Genomic DNA, 16,836 nt, shown 5'->3' on the forward strand with positions numbered 1-16,836 from the left:
TTACCTGAATTTATGCTATTCTTCCTGAAGGAATTGTATTTATGGATTAGAAAGGTTCCCTTGCCTCTCATTTTTGTCCTGTGCTGAGCTTTGATCAGCACCAACCAAGCTCCAGGTAGTTTTACAGTAATGGTTCAACCCTTCCCCTCATAAAATAAAATAACATTTTAAAAAATGTTGGCTCTTGCATATTTTTTTTTTTTTTTTTTGGACAGAGACAGAGAGAGAGTCAAAGAGAGGGATGGATAGGGACAGACAGATAGGAAGGGAGAGAGTTGAGAAGCATCAATTGTTCATTGATTGCTTTCTCATATGTGCCTTGACAGTTGTGCTACAGCAGACCGAGTAACCCCTTGCTCAAGCCAGCAACCTTGGGTCCAAGCTGGTGAGCTTTGCTCAAACCAGATGAATTCATGCTCCAACTCAGGGTCTCGAACCTGGGTCCTCCTCATCCCAGTCCGACGCTCTATCCACTGCGCCACCGCCTGGTCAGGTTGCATATTCTTGTTTTATTACAAGTTCTTGCAAATCATAGCCTTGTACTTGGAGAGTGGGCGAGGGAGGAAAAGGCTGTTGAGCTGGTAAAAATATGGACCACCTCACAAACATGTAAATAGAAATATGCTAACATGATACATTTCTTTTGAAGTGGTAAAATTTTGGGTAATTCTCCTCCCCCCTTTCTGCTATGTTATTTCAGTTTCCAGATTTCTACACTGGTCCTATTCTACTGTTAGAGTGAAATTGGTGCTTTTCCTGGTTATAAAAATAGGCTGCTGACAAGCTATGCTTCCGTTTAAAAACTCTGCTGCCTTACCAAGTAAGGGGTACCTTCCTTTTACAGTAATTTTTGTTTCGATCCTAAAAGAAAATATGTTTTACATTTCTCTCTAGGGAGCATTTAGGACAATGACATCTGTAGGTTTCAGTTTTTCTTCTCACCTGCTTTGCAATTCAACTCAAGGACCAGTAGCAGTGTTCATACGGAGGGGTGGGGAGTGGCAGCTCCTGGGTGGGGCCGCGGAGGCCTGTGTAACTCGTGTGCTATTTCTAATTGGCCGGCAGGAGCCGGGCCTTGGCCAATCGCAGGGGGTTGAGTTGTCATGGCAACAGGCACGCTAACTCTGCAACGTCCCGGTAAGGCGATGGCTCAGAACACGTATGGTTTCGGGGTCCGGATGGGCAACTGGAACGAGGACGTCTACCTGGAGGAGGTGAGGATGTAGCCAGGCGGCTACGCAGCTGTTCAGGGACCCCTAGGTCCTCCCTAAGTTCGGCTGAACTCTGAGCACCCCAAGGCTCTTTTCTCCCCCAGTACTCATACAATTCTACCCTCTCTGACCATCTACTTGCAGTCCCACTAACCCAGGTCTGTGCCTTTCTATTCACTCTTTCCTTGGGTCCCTTTGCCTCTCAAACTCGGTGCCTTGATTCTCAAGCTCCTGCTCCCACCTGTGCCTCCCGCTTAGTCAAGAACTCCTCTGAGTTCCTTTCCCTCTGTTCCCTACACACTTACAGTCCTAGAGGCTGCAGCCCAGGTGAGGAGGGTGAGGAGGCAGGCTCTAAACAGAAATACTGCCTCCCCACATGCCCCACCTTGTCATACATGCCCTCTTGAGTGCCCCCGTGGTCTCCCTGTTAGCGACCTTCCACTCACTTCTTTGAATTCTATGGCGGTCTTGACAAGGCCCTGGGCCATCCCTATATCAGACTTGTGTGTGTGTGTGTGTGGGGGGGGGTAGACTTTCCGTGTCAATCATCATATCACCAGGGGGACTTTAGTGGAGGACACACGGCCTCCAAATGTTATTTCTGACTGTCTCTGGCTGGAGTTATTATGGGTGATGTTTCTTTTTTGTGTCTTTGTCATTTTTCTAAACATTTTATAGTGCAATAAAAATATTAAAGTAATGCTAAAAAAATTTTCACCATTCCCATGATATTCACGTTTGTTGTTTGTTTTTTTTTTCTGTTTTTAAATTTTGCTTTTTCACTTGAGGTGCTTCTGATTTAAAAGTTATCAGTATTTGTGTTATTCAGGACTATTATTGGCCTTTTGGGTTTCATTTGATTTTTTTGATTTTCACCAGGATCTTATGAAAGACTTCATAGAGAAGAGGGATAAGGGAGAGCTGCTCATACAGAGAAACAGAAGAGTAAAAGAGACTCTCCTAAGACCGGTAATTTCAAAGTCAAACTCCATTTTATAATTGTATCAAGTCAAGTGTGAGTATATGTTAAGCAAGTGAGAATTCCATAAATTAGTTATTTGGAAAATACCAGTTTTTCTCTTTAGATCTGAAAATCACAGTATTTAAAATTGCATAGGATTTCAGAAACATAAGAGAAGCTTGTTATTAATTATGTTAACCTGTATTAAGAAATGACTACATTAATACATGGATTAGTAAAATGGCCTTTAGTTAGTGTTGAAGAAATTTTCAATGAATGTTGGATAAATAATGGACTTGACCCATATGGTTTTTCAATCAGTTTCATTGTAATACATTTGGGTTATTGGGGGTTTCAATTTGGCACATTGGGAATGGGCTGGTGGCAGCAAAAGGAAGAAAAGAATTTGAGGGAATCTGAGTGAATCCCTTATTGAAATGGTCCTACTCTGAGAAGGAAAGGAGGTCCATCTGAGACGGCCTCAGCACTGGCCATTAAGGAATTGCATGATTTAAATTAGAAGCACTCCTATATATTTCAATTGTAGATGCAGCTTTCTGTCTCTGAGGACGGATATGTTCACAATGGCGACCACATAATGCTTGTGAATCCGGACCATCCTGAGATAGAAGCTGATCTGTTTCTCAGCGGGGACCTGAGCCTGTGTTTGACTCCAGATGAGATCAGAGCACAACTGAGTGACAAATTTGAAGTGCCTTGTAGCCTAAGCGCAGCGCCAACCAAGATCCCAGTTAGTAGAAACACCTTTATCATTTCGAGGTAAAGATACTTTAAATTTCATTATAAATGTCTGTTTTTACTTATAGCTTAAGGATGTCCTGGGATTGGAGGAAGGCTGGTCAGAAGGGGAAGTTCTATGAACATTCTTGCTTTATTACCTTGAGAATTATTGTCAAGGGGCCTTTACTGTTCCTTTTCTTAAACATCAAGATAAGTTGTAATTTGTGCTCAATTAAAAAAGCTGACTAGTAGCAAAGTGGGCTTTCCTAATAACATCTCAGAGTGCTTGGAGCTCATTGGAGGACTTTTATTGTTTTTAATGTTGCCATGGATATTTTTTGTTGTTTTTTTTTATACCAGAAATATATCATTTAATACAACATGGCATAATATGGGAGTTTGCTATTTTAAAATTCATTGTCCACTATAAATGTACTTGAACAGATTTTGAAAATGATCATTTAAATCCTGAGAGAACAGACACATAATTACAGTTAAAAATATTGCTTTCAGGCCCTGGCCGGTTGGCTCAGTGGTAGAGCGTCGGCCTGGCGTGCAGAGGTCCTGGGTTCGATTCCTGGCCAGGGTACACAGGAGAGGCGCCCATCTGCTTCTCCACCCCTCCCCCTCTCCTTCCTCTCTGTCTCTCTCTTCCCCTCCCGCAGCCGAGGCTCCATTGGAGCAAGGATGGCCTGGGTGCTGGGGATGGCTCCTTGGCCTCTGCCCCAGGCGCTAGAGTGGCTCTGGTCGCGACGGGGCGGAGCGACGCCCCGGAGGGGCGGGGCATCGCCCCCTGGTGGGCAGAGCATCGCCCCTGGTGGGCGTGGCGGGTGGATCCCGGTCGGGCGCATGCAGGAGTCTGTCTGACTGTCTCTCCCGTTTCCAGCTTCAGAAAAATACAATATATATCTATATATCTATATATCTATATCTATATATATATATTGCTTTCACTTTATTGCTAAATTGTGATAGCCATATTTATATTATAGGAATACAGCCAGTCTTTTAAGTCTAATTTAGGGTTATTTTGAATAGGGAGTTTGCATGAAGATAACTTCTGTGTCCTAAGGATTGCATTAAATGTCAACAAATATGTTACCTTGGTTCTCCCTAAAGACATTACTGCCCCTGACCCAGTTCCTTCGTGTAGAATAACAGGACGTACAGGCTCAGTCTACTCTAGGCTGAGCATGTGAGGATGCTCTGTGTTCTGGCCAGGCTGGAAGGCAAGGGCATAGGAGGCTGGCTGGATCTGAAGGCCAAAAAAAACCCACCTTTTGTTTAATGACTTAATTCAGGTATGGTACATGAATGTACATTATTAGGGAAAATATAACAAAATTTCACACACACAGAATAGAGCTACAGAGTGATTGTTCCTCAGAGAAATGACATCCTTATTCTTAACTGACAGTGCAGACGGAGAGGTCACTCCTGGTCAAGTCCTGAGATACGGGCAGCACTTTCGCCTCGGGATCACCGGGGTGTTTGAAGACAAAACAGTGAGTTGTCACATTGCGTGTCTGCTTGTGACTGGTCATTTGTTTCTGTGTGGGGTAAGGGCACCCTACTGAAGTGGACAGAAAGCTCTGTGGGCGTGGGCTCCATCTCCGCAGCGTTTCACAGGCTGTTTGGGGCCAATTCTTTCCTTCTAATTTTGCGAATTTCAAAAATACATCCTTAAAATGGATAAAATCTTATTTTCAATGCAGCTGGGACAAAGTAAAAATTGATACCCCCTTCACTTGTAAGACAAATAATTGGATTAGATAGTAATCTGACAGTTGTTTAAGGTTACCGATGCAAGATCTGGTAACTTTTTTGAGTTTTTATTGTCAGACTTCTGTGTAATATGAGAGACAATATGAGATGCTTAAGTTTGCATAAATCAGCATAAGTTACTTCGACATTTACCTCTGCCTGGAGCACTAGGAGGTTAACTAGAACGAGATATATTTGGATTTCAATTCCAGCTGAGATGCAAACCTATGGGATGGGACCTGGGGTAAGTTATTGAACCTTTTCGAGCCTGTCTCATCTATGAAATGGGAGTTATTGTACCTTACTACGTGCTTAAGTGCTTCATGTGTATGAACTCATTTATTCCTCTAAATAAGTCTATGGCAGAGGCACTATTTTAGCCCTGTTTTATTGAAGGGAAACTGAGACACAAGGAGGTTAAGTGATTTTGCTCCAAGTCACTCAGCTACTAAGTGACAGAGCTGGTACCCTAATGGTTTTTCATTGAATCAGAGTCCATTATTGTGTGAAGTGTCGTCGTCATCATCATCATCATTATTTTATACCATTAAGGAAAGTCAGTGCTGGCAATTAAACTATGATACACCATAGACGGTGAGCTGCTGCCTGATTTTAAATGTGGAAATTAGAGAAATTACCAAATTGTCAAGAGAGGGGAGTAAATCAACATTGTCTTATTTATCCAGAGATCAGCACTGTAAGATTTTGACTTATTTTTTTTTATAAAGGGGGAAAGAACAGGTTTCAAATATAGGGAAAATTACAAGCATTGCAATATTAGATTTTTTTTCTTTTTTTTATTTAGTGAGAGGAGAGGAGGCAGAGAGACAGACTCCCGCATGCGCCCTGACCAGGATCCACCCAGCAAGCCCACTAGGGGGCGATGCTCTGCCCATCTGGGTCCCTAGCTGTGTTGCAACTGGAGCCATTTTTTTGTGCCTGAGGCAGAGGCCATGGAGCCATTCTTGGTGCCTGGGGCCAACTTGCTCCAATCAATCCTTGGCTGCAGGGGTGGAGAGAGAGAGAGAGAGAGAGAGAAACACTAATTTGCTGCTCTACTTAGTTGTTCCATTTAAGTTGTACACTCATTGGCTGCTTCTTGCTTGTGCCCTGACTGGGGATCAAATCCTGGCATGCTGGGACGACGCTCTATCCACTGAACCACTTGGCCAGGGCCTGTAGTTGTCTGATTTTATTCTAGCTTTAGAATATACTTTGACGGTTCATAGGGCTAATTCCTTTTATTATACTTTTTTTCTCTGAATTATCTTAAGAATTAATCTTTCAGTTAAATATATTTTTCAGGCCCTGGCCGGTTGGCTCAGCGGTAGAGCGTCGGCCTGGCATGCAGGAGTCCCGGGTTCGATTCCCGGCCAGGGCACACAGGAGAGGCGCCCATTTGCTTCTCCACCCCTCCCCCTCTCCTTCCTCTCTGTCTCTCTCTTCCCCTCCCGCAGCGAGGCTCCATTGGAGCAAAGATGGCCCGGGCGCTGGGGATGGCTCTGTGGCCTCTGCCTCAGGCGCTAGAATGGCTCTGGATGCAACAGAGCGACGCCCCAGAGGGGCAAAGCATCGCCCCCTAGTGGGCATGCCGGGTGGATCCCGGTCGGGTGCATGCGGGAGTCTGTCTGACTGCCTCCCCGTTTCCAGCTTCGGGAAAAAAAAAAAAAAAAGAATTACTAAATATATTTTTCAAGTCCTCCTGCTGTTATGGGGGGGGGGAATCACTTGGTATTTTGGTTGTCATTCCAAAATTAAGTAAATTCACATATTTAGCAGCCTTACAATATTTACCCTTCTCAGGTGTAGCTCCATTTATTTATTTAATTATTCTTTTACATTTGTCTGAAGTTTGGTGGGTTTTTTTCTTTTTTTTTTTTTTAAATTTATTTATTTTTTTTTTTGCATTTTTCTGAAGCTGGAAACAGGGAGAGACAGTCAGACAGACTCCCGCATGCGCCCGACCGGGATCCACCCGGCACGCCCACCATGGGGCGACGCTCTGCCCACCAGGGGGCGATGCTCTGCCCATCCTGGGCGTCGCCATGTTGCGACCAGAGCCACTCTAGCGCCTGGGGCAGAGGCCACAGAGCCATCCCCAGCGCCCGGGCCATCCTTGCTCCAATGGAGCCTTGGCTGCGGGAGGGGAAGGGAGAGACAGAGAGGAAAGCGCGGCGGAGGGGTGGAGAAGCAAATGGGCGCTTCTCCTATGTGCCCTGGCCGGGAATCGAACCCGGGTCCTCCGCACGCTAGGCCGACGCTCTACCGCTTAGCCAACCGGCCAGGGCCAAGTTTGGTGGGTTTTTCACATGGCTCTGACACCAGTCTCATTAAGGTTTTCCCTTGGTATCTTCTGTTTTGGATACTATTGTAGGGAGGTCCTTACGGTAGTTACCACAAAACGATAAGAAAATATTGATTTTTATACTCATCATTGATAAAGTCAGTTTTATTCAAATAGTTTTTCAGTTGATTGTCATGACTTCTAGACAGTCATTTTGCTTTTAAATGATAATTTTTATCTCTTCTCAAATTCTCATATTTTTTATTTCTTTTCCTTGTTTTTGAATTATTGAGAACTTCTAGGGCATTCATAAAAAATCTGCTGATAGTGGCCTTTTGGATTTATTCACGATTTATTAGTGTTTTCCTTTAAATAAACAGGACAGAGATTGTGGGTTGAGATAGATGTTTTTTGCCGTTTGAAGTCCTGCTCTTCTGGTTGCTCTGAGTGGCTCAGTCCTTCGCCCTGTCACCCAGGGACAAAGCCAGAGTGTATCTTACAGCCGTCTCTCTTCCTTGCCTACATTCAGCTCATTGCCAAGTCCCATGGGTCTCCTTCCTTAACGCACCCCGGCCCATTCTTTGTTCTCTATGCCAGTACCTCTGTCTAGGCCCCCACAGGTTGGTCCTGAGCTTCTCGGAGGGCATGTGTTCTCACCGCTGCCTCTTCCATCTCTGTGCGTCCTGCTAGACAGCCACACCTGACAGGCGCTTACAGGAGCTTCCCGCAGCTACACTTGATTGTCACTCCTGAGTCAGAAAAGTTCTTGGGGTTAGTAACTGATTTCTGCCTTCTCCATAGCGCCCGCCTCATAGCACAGCTCTGCCTACGAAAATCTATCAGAACAGACAGAAACGACCTCCAGATTCAGGGGGAAGGTCTCAGTAAACAGCTAACAAGGAGTCAGTATTTTGGACTTCTTTGCAGGATACGTGATTCTTGTCAGTCACGAGCAGCCAGATAGCTGCCGAAATAAATTCCCAGTGTGGACATCTATTCCAGAGGGGTGTAGGCTCCCCGGAGGCTCAGGAATAAATGAAGAGGCTGGTTTTAAGAGCAGTTCATTTCCACAGTGAGCTTTATGCAACATTATTTATAATAAATCAGTAAATACTGATATAGGCCCTATGTCCGGGACAAGAAGAGGGGATAGGGGCGGAAATAAGAACAGCGAGGGAGACTGAAACTGTTCTATCTGCTGTGCCACCACCTGGCCAGGCAAGGTGACGTTTCTAAGGTGGAGGGAAAGGAGCGTTCTCATTCAATGGTTGAAAACAAAGATTTTGAAAATGGCTTTTGAGCACGCTTGCCATCAGCCAGTTGATTGCTTCTTATTTCACGGATTTTCAAATAGCGTAACATGGTTTATCTGCTTGCTGTCCTTTTCAGTTATATTTATCAAGTGAACACAGGACCCCACTGAAGTTGTCCAAGAGGTCCTGTCTCCAGGAGGTGTACCTGACAGATGAGATCTCCTACCTGAACTGCTGGCAGGCCGCTTTCCCGGACCCCCAGCTCCGCCTGGAGTACGAGGGCTTCCCCGTCCCGGTGAGTGCAGCCTGGCGTGCTGATGCTGTCGAGTGGAGGCCGTGTACTGTTTCCTGCGAAGTGGAGGCTTATCGTGACACCCAGGCCCCTGTGCCCATGTTCTTCCTCACTCTTTCTCCTTTTATTTTTATTCATTTGTGTCTCGAGCTTGGAGGCACTGTTTTGCCCTCTGGCAGCATCCTGCATTGGTGTTTCTCAACTCTGTCTGCACCTTAAAATCATCTACAGCACTTTATAAAAATACTGAGATATCTCCTGCCCACGAGATCGGCTGACCCTGGCGCGAGATTGTGAGGACGCTGACACCGCTTCCTACCAGGCCCTGGTTAAGTCCTCATTTCTAAAGAGACTGGGAAACCTTGGGCAAGTGAAGGAGACTGGGGCAGCTGTGCAGGTAAACACCATGGTCCTGCCAGGCAGCCTCTTTCTGTTCTCATGGCTGCACGTTTTCTCAGGACCCTAGGTCCTACAGGACTAATGAGATGGCAGGGCTGGTGGGCACAGAGTGGTCTCCAGGGCCAGAGGCTTTGCTGCTTGCTCCAGAGGCATCCAGAGTGAGGAGTTGTTAGACGTCAAGGGGAGAGTGTGGAATTACAAAGGGCTGGCCAGGTGAATCTGCAGGACACAGCATGCTTCTCCCCGAGTGCACTGGACCCAGGTCACGAGGTTCTGTCTTCTGCATGGTCCACAGTGACACGCTCAACACATTTCCCCTCTTTGGGTGGCCTTTGCCCAGCTTTTCTCTGTGAAACTGCCTTGTATTCCCATGAGTTCAACTGTCAGTACTCAGTTTCCTCAGGTAGCATGGGGATGATGATAATATCTGCCTTATGAGGCTTTGGGAGGATTAAATACTTAGTCCGTTTATAGTGCTTATTGGAAAAGTGGCTTCTACTCACGGCTTCAACTATTGTTATATCGTTGTTGTTGTTGTTGTTATAGTTGTTGATGTCGCTGTGCCGTGGTCCAGTCACCAGGGTTTTTTTTCTCCATAGCTACCTCAGGCCACAGCCTGAGGCAGGTCTCTCTCACCCTCGCTCAGACACAGTTAAACTTTGCAAAATGAGAGACCTCAGACCTGTCCAAGCTCCCCTGCCGTCCAGCCAGAGACCATTAGGAGCCCTTGGGGGTGAACAAATCGGCCTCCCTGCTTGCTGCCAAGGAGGGGAAGGAGAAGGGGGGAGCGTCTCAGTAAGAGGCTGTCAGAAAGGACAAGTTATAGATAGAATATGGGCTTTGGTGGGCGATTTTAGGGAGCGTCCTTGGAAGCGGGCTTCGCTCTGATCGGTCGAAGTCAGGAAGCTGGGTCAACTCTATATTGGGTTTCTCAGTCCATCTTACTGTGGAGTGTGCAGGCCCGAGCGAGACTGAGCTGTCACTCATAAAGCAGCAGCCACAGTCACATTTGCTGGGAGAGGCGGGCGTTGGTGTTGTGGCTCATGTGTTGTCTGTGTTCAGACGTGACTGCGGGCAGTCTTGTTTTTGACCTAACCCACTGTGGTCACAGTGGCAGTGTGCGATGTGAGCATTCTGTGAGGGCCAGGCCAGCTCCCCACGTCAGGGGCTGCTTTGCTCTTTCTCACACAGTTTCTACCTCACATGAGTAAGGACTCTGAATTAAGATATGTATTTTTTTCCTGATTATAAGCATCATATGTTCACTATGGAAACTCAGAAAAAACACAACAAATAATTTGAAAAATAGGGAAACCCACTGTTGTTTACCATTTCTCTATTTTTTATATGTTTTTTACTTAATTTTATTTATTTACTTTTTTGCAAACTGGGGCATCAGGAATATTCTTATTTTATCCACTTAATAACACCACTGACCATATCTCGTGTTATCAAAGATTGTCTCCAAGATGACTTTGAATGATTGTGTAATGTTTTATCATTTGTGTGTCTATATTAATGTAGTTAATCTATTATGGTTTGTCCTCTAGGTTATTACATATACATATATATATTTATATATATATATTTAAATATATATATATTTAAATGAGAAGAGGGGAGACAGACTCCCGCATGCGCCCTGACTGAGATCCATCTAGCAACCCCTGTCTGGGGCTGATGCTCTAATCAACTGCCCTGTCCTCAGTGCCTGGGACCGATGCTTGGACCAGTTGAGCCACTGGCTGTGAGAGGGGAAGAGAGAGAGAAGCAGATGGTTGCTTCTCCTGTGTCCCCTCACCAGGGCTCGAACCCAGGACATCCACATGCCAGGCCAACACTCTATCCACTTACATTTCTTAAACTGAATTTAAATGAATATACAAAGTTGTGCTTTTAGGATATTGGAGGCCTTAACTCATAATGCAAATAATATTGTTTTTTAATCTTTTAAGGCAAACTGCAAAATTCTCATCAATCACTGCCCCACAAATCGGGGGCTGGCGGCCCACCGGCATCTTTTCTTAAGGTATCGTGTTGCAGGGTATAGCAAAACACCACGCCTGAGGGTGGGGGGGCTGTGAATGGTAGCATAGAAGCTGCATTTAAAGTGTGGCGAGATGCAAAAAAGTCCTTTGATGATGAAATATTATTACGTAGAACTCTGCTGGTGTGAAAGAGCCTATTAGAGCCCCTTCTGTTACGCAAGAGGGGTTTATATAAGATTTCACCCACCCAGCCCCTGCAGCCTTCCTCAAATAGAGTGGAGCTTCTTCGTACAGATGCTGTGCTTTAGACGGCCCCTTCCCCAAGGTTCTGTATAGCAGCCTGCCAAGCTGGGTGCTTTTGACAGATGACCAATGTGCTGAGCGCCGTTGCTGCATTTCCGTCAGTATGCGTTCTTTCCCGCCCTAGGACCTACTTTGGAAAGGAAGTGGAAGTTGCTGCTCACACACACCTGGATCCACACAAGGTGGAAAAGCCCAGGAACCACTGGATGTTGGTGACGGGCAGTCCCAGGAAGGACTCGCCCACCATGCTAGACGTGCACCAACCCCCGGTGGAGAACACCCGTACCCTGGGGCAGGCGACCAGCCCCAGGGCCCAGTGACACACCAGGTGTGCTGGCGTTCAATGTGGCTTTTCAAGAAACCGACAACAGTCTTGGTCATGCTTCATGCCAGTTTTAAGGGACAGAACCCTCTATCTGATCAGTATATTGAAATAAGGCTCTGTTGAATAAGATTATTGCGTTAGTTGTGGTAGAGAGGGGTGGTCTAGGACACAAAAAAATTAGTCCTGTGAGTATAGCTCAGAAATGGTGTTTGAAAGTGACGGGGAATTTCTTTGTCGATGACGAGATTCTGAAGAACTCCGCTTTCTCTGTGAAGATCCGATGCAGCGGCCGCGTGCACGGGGCTGGGTGCCGCCTGGCGCGGCTGTGTCTGTAATAAAGCTCTGGGAACGCTCTGAGGTTTGGCCCCATGCTTTCTCCCCATTTGGTACAACGTCCTGAGAAATCACCAGGGTGTCCCTGGGGGCCGTGGCCTTTCCCTGGAGCCCAGCGATTTCCCCCTTGTGTGTGATGTCCCCCCTCTGCCTTAGGAGGGGCAGGATCTCTACCTGACTGGTCACGTGTGATTTGGTAATGATTTCTGAACTGCAGAATATTTTTATCTTACATTTGAAACTGGCACATTAGCAGTGGCACCCATGCGGTCAGAGAGTTCTTGACAAAACACACATGTATTCAGAGGCGGGTTAAGGTCAGTTGAGGCCCCGGGCGCAGAAGAAAATATTGGGCCCCTTTAAAAAGAGAGGGGGGGGAATAAAAATACATGTCAACCATATTTTTAAATAAATAAAAAATATTATGTACTATTAGTGTTAAAATTGCACATATGAAACCAAACTTGGTGTCATTAGAAAAAAAGTGTAAAGTTGGGGTTTTTCAGGGGCTTTAAAATGCATTAAGTGTGTGCTTTTTACTGTTCAAGATGTTAGTTTTAGTGTCCATAAGAGTATAGTAGGCATGAGTGGGGAGAAACTTATAAATATGTTATATATAAGACACATATATATTTCTCTGTGTGTGTATATACGTGTAGCTAATGTTCAGAACTTACTAGGAAGGGTGCTCAATGACAGATGGTGGCCCTTGTGTACTCTGGGTGCTGATTGTTATACAGAAAATGCCACCGAGTCACTGTTGCATAGCTGTGTCCTGAGTCATGGACGGAGGCTTCCCCAGCCCTAAGGTTCACTTTTGCTCAATTGGGCAGATGTTGACCCATCCGTGACCATGTGCTAGTTCTCTTGCTAAGGTGGTGGGCACAGTGAGAAAACAGGCAAAGACCTGCCACCGGGGGAGGGAGGGAGCAGCCACCAGTGTGGTAATGCACTGAGCCAGCGTTCTGGGTCCCGGTGGAAGAACAAGGCCATTACTCACGCCCGGGACAGGAGTACTGTCCTCAGATGACACTGGAGCTACACGCTACGGACAGCACTGTTCCAGGCAAAGGAGGCCCCTCTGTGTCCCTGAAGTACAGTCTCTGGAAAAGCGGTGGGAGGCAAGAACTTGGCACAGTGTGGGTTCTCAGTGCAAAGCCGACATTCAGAGGGTACCCCCAGCTGGGCTGCATGGGTGTAAAATCATGGGATGCCTTCCTTCTGGCTGGAAACTAGGTCCTGATCCTGGTTCCCAAGATGCCCCTTGCAACACCAGCACCTCCCCGGAGGGACCCCTGGACTTCCCTACAACCCGCCAACTGAAGAGTAAATGCCTGGCCCTGCGGGGGGCCTGCAGGACCCTGGCCTGAGTTTGCGTTAATTCATTGGCGCCTAGTGATATTGAGGGAAAACTGTAAATTGCTCACTATACTGAATATCACTGTTGGTTGTGTGTATCAAGTTACTGAACTTGAATTTTATCCTTTGCAAGTTTGAGGAGGAAAGTATAGTGACTTTGCTTGAAAAAGATCACTATGGCGGCAGCGGGGAGGGAGAGGGGTCCCGGGAAGAGAGGTGAGGTTCTGCACTAAGACACTGACAGGGGAACCTCCATGTTTAGGTGAGATTCTGAACACAGCAGTTGCTGTGCAGGGAAGTTGGGGTGGTTGCCTGGAGGTGGCTGACTCTGGTGGAGGCTGCTTTTCTGTGGATGAGGCTGAAGCCATGCTCCACTACCTCCTGGGCACAGTGCTGGGCTGGCCGGCCGGCCACCCAGACGCGCAGCCGAGTGATCACTGGCTGCAATACAACTTCAGGGGTGAGTGATAACTCTAGTTCCCTGCCTGCGAGCGTGGAGGAGACCAGCAAGGCTGGAGGCCAGGATCGATCACTTCCTGGCTGGGAGGTGACTGGACCCAGGGCAGCCTCTGTGAAGTGGGAAGAGTGAGGGCCCTTGAGGCTGTGGGGGGCTGGCTGTGCTGTACCGTGAGGTTAGGTGGTCTGTGTGTGGACCCGCCTTTGCCTTCCACGGGAGGTTAGCACGGGGAGGTCCAAGCAGCTTGTCCCCATCTCCACCCTAGGTTCACACCTGGGATAGGACCCCCTCTTTTCTCGCCCACACAGCAGACTTTTGTGCATCTAATTGAACCCAACAGACCTCCCTGACTATTTCATACTGGACACTGAGGTGGGCCCTTGGGATCCAGGCAGGAATAAATATGTTCATGCCTTCAGGTCCTCAGCTGAAGAGACGGCACTTAAGAGATGAAGAGAGGTTATTTGTGTTGTTAAAGAAAAACAAAGCACAAAACAAATCTAATAATCCAAAGCTACTGACTTGGGGAAATGCAGGATGTGTTTGGGAAGCTTGTCAAGAAGTTGACTTTGAGCGTAGCAACGAGTAGGAGCCGGTGTGTGTGTGTGTGTGTGTGTGGGGGGGGGTGTTGAAAGGGAACGGCAGTAGTGAGGGGTCTGTATTCATCCAGCGGGCAGTGCAGAGCCTGCCTATTCCCGAGCTGGAGATGCCCGGGATGAGGAAGGCAGGGTCACTTCTGAGTCCACAGTCATCGTCGGTGAGCAACTCCAAAGGCCCGACCCTGGGAGAGGGCAGAGCTGGCCGGCTGATTGATGGGCTTTAGCAGATCAATTAATTTATTCTATGCAAGGCAAAAAATAGTAGAAACGTTGTTGCTGTTGTTTTTGTTTGTTTGTTTGTTTCACTAGTAAATTCTCTCAACATCTGATGTTGCCTGGAGCTTTTAGAGAGGAACATAACTGCTTTATTTTAAAGTATAATCATGTAGAGTCATTTATAGATTTGATAATAATGTAGTATCAGTTGAGTTATCACAGGCATTCGCATAAGGAGAGCCTGACGGGAGTCCTTGGTTTAATTCCTAAGGGCAGACCGTGGTAAGGGAGGCAGCAGTTAGCTAGAAAGAAGTGTCACACACAAAAGAGAAGAAGAGGACAGCCATCACAGTTGAAAAATAAGGAAAGCATTTGAGTTGCTAATTATAAAAAGAATTCCCGTATCCAATAAGCACTTCAAAGCATGTTCAAATAAGGACAGTGGGGTGCCCTGTTCTTCCTCAGACCTAAGGCAGTAACAGAGCCAGGAGTGTCAGAGCTGACTTGGCCTCACCTGGTCATTTTACAGGTGGGCAAATAGGCCCAACTCAGAGAAGGGACAGATGCCAGGCACGGGGAAGATGCCAGAGGCAGGGCCTGCAGGGCCCAGACAGTTACTGTCAACAGGACTGGCTGAGCACCTAGGAGAGATCACATAGGTCTCTCCCGTGGGTTTGCTCTTGCCCTTCTCAAAAGTGTCCACAAGATGTCACTGTTAAACCCAAACAAGTCAACACTTGCATTGTTCAACTGTTGAGGTTAATTTCAAAATATGAGGGAGTTTCCAGTTTTCAAAATGTATATTTTTAAGGGGGAGGGGGACCATAAAAGCACCGTGGTCACAGTATCAGTTCATTTGTTTCCTTGTAAAAGAGAGAGTGCATTAGGCATATGTAAGAGCTGCTTTCACAGCGTCTGAGGGGCTGTGCCAAGGGAGTTCGTTAGAATACAGTCCCCCTGGGACTCTTTATAGACCTTCCATTCGAAGTCTCGAGCGCCCCTCGGAAATTGTTCTCTGAACCCGGGCCTGGGAACTTTCCTTAGGCCCCAAACTGCCCCGAGTGATGGCCTTGTGACGTCTGATTAGCTACTTTCTAGCTTTGCCCAAGTCCATCCCCTCACCAAGCCTCGGTTTTCTCTACGGGGTTACTCATTTTCCACTCGGAGTTGTGAGAGGATTGAGTGAGATGAGAAAAGGTGTTCGAGAGAGGCAGGAGGGGACATTGGCAATGACCCCTGGTCATGGCGTCAGACAACTCTGGTCACTGGTCCCTTCCTAGCTGTGTGACCTCGAAGTCACTGTACCTCTTTGAGTCTCCATTTGCTCATGGGTTAAAAAAAAAAAAAATGTTACAAAGTTCTCATCTCAGGGGCTTGCTGTGCAGCGGGAGCCTGTGTGTGAGTCCAGCACCGTCGGAGACCAGCCAGTCTCAGTGTTCCCACTGCTACGTGCCCGCTCCCTCTTCCTCCTTCACCCGACAGACAGAGCCTCCGTGGGTGGAAGGACGTGCCCAGCCCCGCGCGTGCGTGCACAGTCGCTCTGTCCCGGCACGTGTCACTCTGCTCTGTCGCCGTGTTTACGTCTCTGTCTCTCACGCCCAACTCTGAGCTCCCCCACCCAGGGCAGGAACTCCTGGGTGCTGCGTCCCCAGTGTTAGGACGTCTTTGTCATAGCTAGTAGGAAGGTGAACTTCCCCGACACTGAGCGACTTGGTCAGGGAGTCAGGCGACCCAGGGGCAGGGCTGGAGCACTCAGCCCCCCTTCGGTGGCGCCATGCCCGAGGTGGGAGGCCTCCAGGGATTTGTTGGATTGGAGTGAATCAAATCAGTACGATTGGAAACAGAGCCTCGCTCCAGTGCATTACGGGGAGCGGCCCTGGGGAGCGTGCAAGTCTGCGCTCAGACCTGCTGTAACTGTGCTCTCCAGGGCAACCGTAGAGCCCAGCCGCAGGGTAGGGGGGGGGCGTCAGGGACTTCAGGTAAGGGGGTGTCAGGAGGTGTTCAGTCCAGGCCACAGGGCACATGGGGTGGGGCAGAAGGAAGGACTGGGACCACAGGCAGCTCTCTGTGGGAGGCAGTTTCAGTGCCCTGACACCCACAGCTGTCTGGGCACAGCTGGAAACTCAGACATCCCACTGTGCCCCGCAGGCCCAGATGGATGGTGTGGGCGTTCATCTTCTGTATCAATTCTGTTGACAAGTAGAGGCTCTGGAGCCTTGTGCTGAGCAAGGTCTGGGGACATGTCCGGTCTCTGGAGAGAGCGTTAGAGATGCCCCATGTGTCCAAGAGGAGGCTGTGGACCATGAATTAGCCAGCTGGGCCCCACCCTTCTTTTTTTTTTTTTGTTAGAC

The 16,836-nt window shown here is 47.5% G+C and overlaps 1 protein-coding gene across 1 annotated transcript; it reads left to right on the forward strand.

The window, feature by feature from the left end:
• Positions 1-1,077: 1,077 nt before the first annotated feature.
• On the forward strand, positions 1,078-11,875 carry CFAP161 (cilia and flagella associated protein 161). The gene is made up of 7 exons (XM_066240084.1): positions 1,078-1,214; positions 2,091-2,180; positions 2,720-2,952; positions 4,331-4,418; positions 8,351-8,509; positions 10,861-10,934; positions 11,321-11,875. Exons 1-7 carry the CDS (start codon positions 1,104-1,106, stop codon positions 11,514-11,516), a joined length of 951 nt encoding a protein of 316 aa, XP_066096181.1. The 5' UTR covers positions 1,078-1,103; the 3' UTR covers positions 11,517-11,875.
• Positions 11,876-16,836: the final 4,961 nt, after the last annotated feature.

Source organism: Saccopteryx bilineata, chromosome 7 (assembly GCF_036850765.1).
Source record: "Saccopteryx bilineata isolate mSacBil1 chromosome 7, mSacBil1_pri_phased_curated, whole genome shotgun sequence".
In the NCBI taxonomy this organism is placed as follows: Eukaryota; Metazoa; Chordata; class Mammalia; order Chiroptera; family Emballonuridae; genus Saccopteryx; species Saccopteryx bilineata.